The sequence below is a fragment of the Morone saxatilis genome, unplaced genomic scaffold (assembly GCF_004916995.1).
Source record: "Morone saxatilis isolate NCDOM2014 unplaced genomic scaffold, NCSU_SB_2.0 Contig2, whole genome shotgun sequence".
In the NCBI taxonomy this organism is placed as follows: Eukaryota; Metazoa; Chordata; class Actinopteri; family Moronidae; genus Morone; species Morone saxatilis.
Genome location: NW_023339762.1, coordinates 17,722,240 through 17,732,275, shown reverse-complemented (window position 1 = coordinate 17,732,275; position 10,036 = coordinate 17,722,240). Strand labels below are relative to the sequence as shown.

The window sequence follows — 10,036 nt, the reverse complement described above, 5'->3', positions numbered from 1 at the left end:
CTGTAGCGTATCAGTAGGTATATGAAGTGATGTTGGAAAGAGAGGTTTGGTAAAGCCAGCAGGCCTCAGTACTCACTTCTGTATATTATCTTGCACATTTATCTGTTCACTTATTTGCTTTGTAGCACTGACCACTGCAGCAGTGAGCTTCATTAACAGTAATTACTCTGGCTTTGAATTGACTGCCTTCATTACATTAACTGCTGGTTTATTGGGCATTCAGGTCTGCAGCTACAGCAGTGTTTGTATGTGTTTGCATGTGTGTGTGCCAGCTATAGAGGGCAAGACAGATGAGAGAGCATCAGAGAGTGTAAAACGTGTTATCTACTGGCTGCAGGAGGAGTAATTAATTCACTGACCTATCGATTGTTTTACACAGCCATATTTTCTGTCTCTCTGTCTTTTCTCTTTCTGTCTTTGCTTCATTAACTCTGCACTGTCTTCCCAAGGGGAATTAATAACAATAATCTGGAGGAGCGTCCGTATCTGCAGCAGCAGAATGTGTGCCAGCGGATCACACACACAGACATGTTTGCTCTCACAGAGCTGCCGCCTGGCGTCGACAAGGCAGAGTGGCTTGCCAGCAACAGTGAGTTGACCCCATTAAACACAGAAGATTTCTGACTTCTGATTTCAAACTGCAAAAAACGTAGGACAATGTACAAGTATGTACAAGATGTAATTTTCTTCCTTATTGATTTCTTTCAGCTGTGGCGTTTTTCAAGCATATAAACCTGTTCTCTAGTGCACTGTCTGAGTTCTGCACTCCCAGCACCTGCCCAACGGCCTGCGGACCAGGCAACACGTAAGTTACTTAGAATTATACGTTATGTACTTAAAGTGTCAGTTCACCCAAATCACAAGAAAAAAACAAACATATTTTCTCACTGTCCTCATGGTATCTTGTCATGCCGATACTTTTAAGTTTATTTATTTAATCTGTTTTATATGAGCTACTTTCTACCAAAGAAATTGTCCCAAAACCATGAAAACTGTTAACAGTGCGGTTTGTGGACATACGAAATTGTACAATACTTGTCTACACTTGTAAAGGACCAGTGTGTAGGATTTAGTGGTATCTAGCGGTGGAGTTACCAATTGCTACTAACTGAATACATCTGTATTTTGTGAACTGGGAATGAGAATGCGCGGTGAAGTGCGTAGGAAAAACTATAGTGGCTGCAAAAAGTTCTGGGCTACTGTAGAAACTGTGGTTCAACATGGAAACCATGTCTCTGTACTCTGTAAATAAAAACAGCTCATTCTGAGGTAACAAAAACACAATGACTCTCATAGTTAGGTGATGATACACTAATGAAAACATACCTACAAACATTATATTCCATTTCTGCCAATAGATCCTCTTAAATGTTACACACTGGACCTTTAAAAAAGGGGAACTCTTTTCGGTTAGGTCTGGGGTGAAAAAAGTTGTATAAGGCCTTTTGTGGCTCCAGTGGGAGCTGTGTGATATTTGATACATTTCCTCAAGTGATGTCACTTGAGTCAGCATCAGTTGAGCCTGAAGTTTGAAAATGAAAAACAAAAATTTGGGGGTGTGGAGTGAGCTCACCAGATATCTGTAACCCACTCCTCACAGCTTTGCTTGAGGCTCCACACAAATGTTGCAGTTGAATTGCACTATGGGTAATAGAGGCGCCTACTAGCTTTAAAAAGAGTCTGAGAGTTTTCTCAGTTGCCATCAGGTGACTCTACAGTGATGTTATGCTGTTATTTACTTCATAATACAGATAAAACATCAAGTTGTGTCCTAATAACCGTGTGTTGGTGTTGTCAGGGTTTATGTTTGGACCGATGACCACGGGAGGAAGCTGAAGTGCTCTGCCCCACTCTACTTTGACTATGCCATGTCATACATTCAGGAGCTACTGACTGATGAAGATGTGTTCCCCACAAAAGCAGGTAAAAGGCATTTTTCTTTATGTTGCATTGTTCTGCATCGTGTTCTAGCTTCAGTACTAAGCCATTTCTCTCTTACCTCTTTCCAGGTTCAGCTTTTCCAACAGGCTTCATCTTTCTCGTCCAGAAGGTATTTTTGCTGTTTTTCAGGACTCTGGCTCACATTTACGGGTCTCACTACAGAGAGACCCTTGCCCTGGGTCTGCACCCACACCTCAACACACTCTTCACACACCTCACACTCTTCTGCCGGCAGCACGCCCTGTTGGAGCCGGAGGACACTGAGCCGCTGCAGGACCTCATCACAGCTCTGGGACAGCACGGCTGTACCTGAAGGGCTCACACTCTCACCACACACACATTTATACTTATTATTGTCTCTCGCCACTCTGGGCCAAACTTAAACTATTTCACTGTATGGATTTTTTGTAAAGATCTAGAAGTTGTAAAATAGAAAAGAAAATACTGTTTCTTAACAGTAGTGGGAGAATGAATGATGTGTTTTTAAAAAGTGATAAATCAGATCAGACCAGGAGCATACAGCTCCTGTTGTATATAGTTGGCATCAGTCATTGTGTCATACTGTGTGAAACTGTTATATTGCATGACTGTGTACTTTAACATAATGCTGCATTATTATATTTTGATAAGGTCAAGATCTTCAAGGTCATTTATGTCTTTCTCACAGACTTAACACAGTAATAATAAAAAAAAACATAGAATTTTCCTCGGTTGTCTTTTCCTGTAAGACATGAACGGACTCAGACAGTTCCGTTATTATAAACATAATGTGCCCTCAAGGGTGTTGTGTTGATGTAAATGTGATTACATTGTTGTGACTGCGTTCGCATGGAATAGCACAAGCTTATCTCTGCATCTTTATGTATGATTCTGTACTTTAAAACAACAAAAGATTCCTAACTGTGACATTTTTATCAGTCTCACTTCTCTACATTCGGGCACTCTGTTATATAATCTAATGCAACTATCTCATGTGTTTTTTTGTTTTGGTCCTGAAGTAAATGCTGGTACTGTCAACATGTCTCCAGGTATTACACCTCTCCGGGTGTTAGAGCAGCACCACCTGCTGCCAGCACAGGAACTCAGCATGTATGTCATTTTAACCTTCACTGTCAGCTACAGTTCACTGCAGTCTGTAAATGTTTGCTTTGTCGGCTGCAATATATTGGATTTGAAATAAAACAATGACAATGAAGGTAAAGTGCTGAGTTTAAGCTTTCATGTGAGAGTGTTTACATCTCAGTTGGCTTCAGTGGTAACTGTATTCACAAGTTACAGAAATATGTATCAGTTACCCTATTCATTTATTACTATACGAACAGCCTCCAGGACACTTAAAACTGGAAAGTCAGCATTTACTGTAAACCTGTAAAGTCAGTGTCTTCAAGGGAAGAAAATAGAGAATGTGCCATTGTTGAGAATACTTATGGTCTGCATTGTACAAAAATAAAAATTTTCGCATGTTTATTAACAAGGCAGCAGCAGTTGGCAGACATGCAGCTCATGGGAGCAATAAGATAATGTTTCTGTGGCGCAATCTGAGTCAAAAATCATATAAACTCAACATCATACCTCAAATCTTAACACAGAGACATTATACTCATTGATTTAGATTCAGTGTGACAGGTTGCTATTATCTTCATTGTCCATTTCGAATAAATGACCATAGATTTGGATATAAATAATAGAAGCAACGACTCCTTTTCCTCCAGAACTTGCCTAAGAATTTAGTTTTCTTAAGTATAAGTTGTCTGTACATCTGTGAGTAGACTGCAAACAAGATCTGAAAATATCTAATTCGGCCAATTTGCCAAAATGTAAACAAATATCATCAAAAAAAAAAAAACCTGGACTCAAGATGTGGCCCAAGCTAAAGCACTGACTCCACATGGTAACATAGTTCCTGTTTCATCACCCAAAGCCCCCGAATTATGGTAACTAAAAACATGATTATTCCCCCAATATAAATTCCATTAATACTAATAAGGGTGTTGGTGGTGCAGTTTTCTCGATTTTGTCATAGTAACAGACTTTGAAAATCTGTGACCTATTACCACTAAATAGTCTAACACCAATAGATTTCACTCTAGTTTCAGTAATGACAAACCCCAGACACCCCAGTCTTTGTTAACATATTGTGTACATTTCCAAGAGGGGACATTTGAGAGCAAGACTGATGTAATCAAGAGACAAATCCTGGAGCTGCAGTGCTACCAGAGGACACCTTTATATGCACTGACAGCCCTGTGGGCAATTTGACAAGAGATACAATCTGCTTTCGTCTACTTTTTGCTGTCAGTCACAAAAGCAAAAAGACTATCGGGGGGCTGAAAGCAAACTGATACCGAGACGATCAAGTCACTCTCGGTTAACCCTCAGTTTCACTGTCAGTAGAGCAGCAAACTGTACATACATTAGTGGCCTATGTGCAGTAGATGTATATATACTTTTTTCCCTTTCTCTGGGAGTGGGTGAGTGTGATTGTGCAACTGTGAATGCTGCAGCAACAAAAGTGAGTCATATCTTGAGTAATGTTGCAGCCTGCCAGGACAAATTAGGATAAAAAGGAACAATATGAGCAAAGATATTATTATTTATTAATTATTATAGTATTGTGTGGTAGATTTCTTTCATTGTGAACATGTAATCCCATCTTTCACCACACAGAGGCATCAAAATACCACCACATTGTAATGGATCAACGTTTACAACAACTTCTATATAAACATTTTGCATTTTTAACATTTTATGTATGTTTCTTTATTGATCAGTATTGTATTATAATTTCAAGCACTGCCTTGTCCAATATAAAAAAATACAAATAATTCCAATATTATATTATATAATATAATATATATATTATAATATAATAGGAATAAACTTCCCATATCTGTATAATTAAGTGGGAGAAGGACTAATTCATATATCTTTATATGTACTTATAATAACAATTTTAGGTTTTAAGCAACTTTTAGGAATTAACACTCTTCACAAAAACTTATACTGGATTTTTGTGCTTTTCTGATTTAGTGCTGAAATGACTAATCTGTGGAAAACACAAAAAACAACTTGTCTGGCAAAATATTCCTCCAGTGTAATTGCAAATGCCCTGCAAAGAAGGCTCCAATGAAAGCATATCTCTTTCGTCTCTGCACCTCAGTGCCACCTTTCTCAACCCGTCTGCACTCACTGAACCTGACAGTGAAATCTCCTGCTTTTTATACAGTGACACCCTCTTTTCCTTGTGCAACATCAAGTCCACATCCAAAAACTGGACTCTTCAGATTTAACATAAGATTCGGATCTTCTTTTTAATCCGTAGAGAAGTAAAGCTGAAAGTTGCTCAGATTATACTTACAGATTGCGAATGCGGCCAGACATCTGATTTCCTCTCTAATTTCAGCCCGAGGTGTCCAGCAGGCTCGTCAAAGTTAAGACTAAGTCTGAAACTCAGCCTTTCTACCGAGAGCCAAAGCATCATTGCCTGCTAAGAGATCAGAGGGAGAGGGTATGAGTCTGGATAGTGTGGACGCATACGCAAACACACAAGTTTTGTTCTAAAGGACAGATAGGAGATGTGTTAATGCACATGTTGGACTGAGTTGAGGCTCACCTATTGGAAACTGAGCTTAGGAGGGTAATACTGCAAACTGCTGAGTCACAGACACACACACACTCAGCCCTTTAATTAAGGCCTGAAGCCACCTCCACATACAGAGCATTCTTTTAATCAGGTTCAGACTCTGAGCTTCTCATCTATGTCCTCCTTTACAAAAGGGAATACTTGTTGTTATACAAGAAAAATGAGGAGAACAGGATCACTGCGACCAACGTGGAACCTTCACTTCTTTGGAGGTTTTTGTAAATGAAGGGGCATCTTGGCGACAGTAGCCGGGCAGGCTGACCTTAACCTGGTTACACAATTATTATTATATTAAAGGTCGAGTGTGTAACATTTAGGTGTATCTATTGGCAAAAATGTAATACAATACTCACAGGTACGTATTCATTAGTATATAATCACCTGAATACAGGAATTGTTGTGTTTTTGTTACCTTAGAATGAGCCTTTTATAACTACACACAACACGGGTCGCCTTCCATGGAGTCTGCCATTTTGATAAGATATTTTTCCATATCAAAAAGTATGTAACATTATCTAGTGGGCAAGTTAAAGCTCTGGTTCCCAACCCCTTTAACAAGTGACCCTCAAGCAAAGTCAACTCACAACCTCTTGTCATAGGTTACATATTTCTAGACTGATATTTACCTTCTGAGACACTTTAATTTGAATATTTAGAGGCCTGAAGAGGTAAAAACCCCAGTATTTCACTAGAAAAAAAGATAAATAAATCTCTAAAAAAAAATTTTTTTTTCGTTTTCTCTCACTTGTTAATCATGCCACAGCTCCTGAGATTAATCTAACAACTCCTAACTCCCACTCCAGTGGGTTACAGTTTGTACAGTGACATCCCTATAATCCACTTCTCAACAACAGCAGCAAGGAGGGGCAGATACACGCGTACTGGATCACCACAGCAATTCATATAATGCTGCTGCACTCAGGTCTCTGTTGCAAAAGAGTTCTTAATCTACCTGATTAAATGGAGCAAGCAGGTTAAATGCTGTAAATACTGTACTGTACAAAGAAAATCTTTTGTGCATGGATCCACACGAGTCACAAACATGCCCGGGAGTGATCCCCTATTTTTTTGCTTTTATTGAGATTGAATCTTGTGCTGGGTTGTAAAGATAAATGTCAGTATTTGTGGTTAAATTTACAAACATCACAAGAGTGTGTGCTGCACCAGAGGCTTCGCTTTTAAAAAGGGCAAGTGGGCATAAATCTAGATGGCCAAAGCTTTTACTATATATGCAGTTCAGATACGACACATGATTTCTCTGTTGAGCAATAGCCTTTAATGCCAGAACCAGGAGCTGCATTGTAAGGCTCTTTCGTTCATCTCTTATCAGCATTATTTTACTGTGAGCTAATTATTGACGCATAATTGTATTTATCATTTTCCAATCAATCGTTTAACAATCACACTCACACCTCAAGGTCTCACTAACACCTGCAGGCTTTAATTTTGAATTTCTATCCCTAGCACTATTGCTAATGACTTAGTTATTAAGGTCCAGGTTGATTTTGGTTCATTTTTGTCTTTGTTTAGCACATTTTACCTTTACCTTACTCCACATGCATGGTTTTTCTTCTTTTTATTATCACAAACTCAGCTATAAGTCTGACTTGTCTGTCAATTTAACACAGAATAACCCAAAAATAATAATAAAAAAAGACACAAGCGCCTCATAATCACTCAAAATACTATTATAAAACAGTTCTAGATTGTAAAAATGACATCAATTATTTTTACATTTATAAATAGTTAAAGCCTCACATTTTTCTCAGCTTGTCTCTACATTATATATAAAGTTATGTTAGTGTAGCCCTACAGGGTTTAAATGAACTCAATATGGCCTCACTGTGTTAATAAGTTCATTTCTAAGTAGGTCAAGGTCATTCTGGCTACAAATATAGGTAGGTAATATAAGTTGTTTTTAAAAACACTCAAAACAACAAATATGGCAAATGTACTTTACCTCTATAACCAAGATTATATGAGAAGACTGGAGTTCTTCAGGTTTAATTAGGTTGCGGGATTCATTAGAGGATAGGTTGTTGAGTAGGACAGACAATAAGCCTTCTTCCTCCTCCCTCCCCCCTCCGCCTTCTCCTCTTCCTCCTCCCTCAATCAGGCTTTATAAATGAGAGAGCTCAGGACTCCAGTTGCTCTCGATGTGAGCCCCAATGAACTTCTGAGTTTTCAGGTCCTTCTTTTTCTGCGGATTTTCTAATTAAAAGCGAGAAAGCCAGCGAGCAGAGAGGATGCAACAGACAAGACTGGTGATGCTGTCAAGGTCACTCATCTGTACGGGACAATTTAGTACTTAGACATAACTTTGAATTCGTCAACTCCGCAAGAATTTTGATTGGATTTTTTACGCATTTTAAATATATATATATTTAATATTTTGGTCTTCTGAGATCCGCCTCCCCCTCCCTCCCTCCGGGCAGTGCGTCTCCACTGCACCGCCATGTGTGCGCTGCTGCCGGCTTGGCTGTGCTTGCTGCTCGGCTTCCTGCCTCTGGAGATCCAGTCCCGGGCTTTGACTCTGCAGAGCCTCACTCACAGACACAGGTACTATACTGCCTCATTCAGCATTTACACACCGGAGAGTGAATGCTTGTTCAAGTTGCAGCTGTAAAATGAGAAGACTTGACTCTTAGAACAAAACTTTGCTTTAAATTTTTATTTTAAGTTTTTATGTTGCTCGCTTTGGCAAAGTGTGAGGGAGTAGTATAATTTCTACATTATTTCAAAGGGAAATTTCTACAGTCAACTGAATGCTTTTATCTTCAGTCAGTATTTTTCCATACAATTAATCGGTCAAATATTGTAAATAAAATATTAACATTGTTGATATTATAACCCAAATTTATCATACTACTACTAATACTATTGTACTTTATACACCACATCCATATTCATACAACAAGGTCTATATTGTATATTTAATAGTATAAAAACTATATAGGCCTATATTTCTAATTGAATAAACTGTGAAGAATTGTTAAAGGTTTAAATAATAGAAAATCAAGTCAATTCAATTTTATTCATATCTCATTTACCCCATAATTACATATTTGTCTGGTTTCTCTGAACTACACAAAACCATCCTTAAATCCTAAATGTGGAGAAGAAGAAACTCATAAAATCTTTATTTCAGAACTTATTTTTGTAATGATTTAGTGCTTAGTGTGGAAATAGCTGATTGATTAATAATTAGTCAATTGACACAAAATAAATGACAAAGAATTTTGATAATAATTGTTTAAATCATGATGAAGAATTGCTGCTTCTCTCTGTTTTACTGCAAACTGAATAAATCTATGGGACATCTGGACATTTGAAGATGCCACCTTGGGCTATGAGAACTTGTGATGGGCAGTTTTGGGTCACTGTGTGACTAAATTATCAATTGATTAATCAGAAAACTAATAAACAGCCTGCCAATAATGAGAATAATCATTAGTGAAGGAGAACATTAAGCATCAGCCATCTGGCAGGTATTAATATGGGAAAAAGGTTCAGCAGCAGGATGAGGTTCCTCTCAGCAGCAGGAGGTGAGACAGAGGTGAGGGTGATTTAGTGGGATTTGGGACACAAGGACCTAAGTACATACTGAGGGGCCAAGCAGTGAAAAAAACCTCGCTCTGAGTAAGGTATAAACTCCACAGACAGCAGTTTGAACATTGTGATAGTTGTGGATGTGAATGCATCTTGTGACCGAGTTCTGCAGGGACAGCAGCAAATTTCCATAACTGTCACATGCATATCCATACATCATTAATTTATTTTCCAGCTGCCTCTGTGATCAGTAGACTACATTAGACTACAGCAAATACATTTTGCTCATAGTTCAAGTGCTAAAGTGCTTCTTTAATATTTTAATACAACTTTGGAACAATAGCAAACTGCTAACTTACCGTATTATTCTTTTGGCATTGTGATTTCTTTCTCCCCTAGTTGACCGTCTAATGGTAAGTTTTAAGTTGCATTTATTTTTACATAAGAATTAAGCTGTACAGTTTTAATAGGTTAGGGCAGTGTCAACAAAAAAATCCCTGGCCAAGGTGAGAGGATCTCAGTGTGATTCCACGCTGATCGTTATAACATAATGATGTAACAACAACAAAATGCCTGGAAAGAAATAAAGGAAGAGAGAAAGAAAAAATAAAGGATCCTGAGAAGACAGAAAGGAAAAGAGAAAAAGAATGAATAGACCCAGTGTTAATAACTGTATGTGAAACAGTGGGGATCTGATAGGGACAAAAACTTTTCTTTGTGCAAAGTAGTTTTGAGGAGTTACGACAGGAAAGTGTGTGTGTGTGTGCATGTGTGTGTTCAGTTCCTCTGTGAACAACCCCATGCTGCGCTCTAACTTGGAAGGAATGTTGGAGAATCTCCTTTTGCTCTCAGACTCTCCACAGGTTCACAACCTGGACTCAATACAATACACACACACACACA

General features: G+C 38.4%; 2 protein-coding genes across 2 annotated transcripts in view; both read left to right on the top strand.

The window, feature by feature from the left end:
• Window positions 1-2,647, top strand: part of LOC118330859 (MOB kinase activator 2) — a 4,296-nt gene extending 1,649 nt beyond the window's left edge. The window contains exons 2-5 of the mRNA XM_035665548.1: window positions 450-589; window positions 709-805; window positions 1,799-1,923; window positions 2,010-2,647. Coding sequence (XP_035521441.1) covers window positions 450-589; window positions 709-805; window positions 1,799-1,923; window positions 2,010-2,254 — 607 coding nt within the window. The 3' untranslated portion in view covers window positions 2,255-2,647. The remainder of the gene's footprint in view (window positions 1-449; window positions 590-708; window positions 806-1,798; window positions 1,924-2,009) is intronic.
• A 5,392-nt stretch (window positions 2,648-8,039) lies between these two features.
• adm2b (adrenomedullin 2b) overlaps window positions 8,040-10,036 on the top strand; it is an 8,692-nt gene continuing 6,695 nt past the window's right edge. Inside the window, exon 1 of the mRNA XM_035665334.1 lies at window positions 8,040-8,143. Within this exon, the coding sequence (XP_035521227.1) occupies window positions 8,040-8,143 (104 nt within the window). The remainder of the gene's footprint in view (window positions 8,144-10,036) is intronic.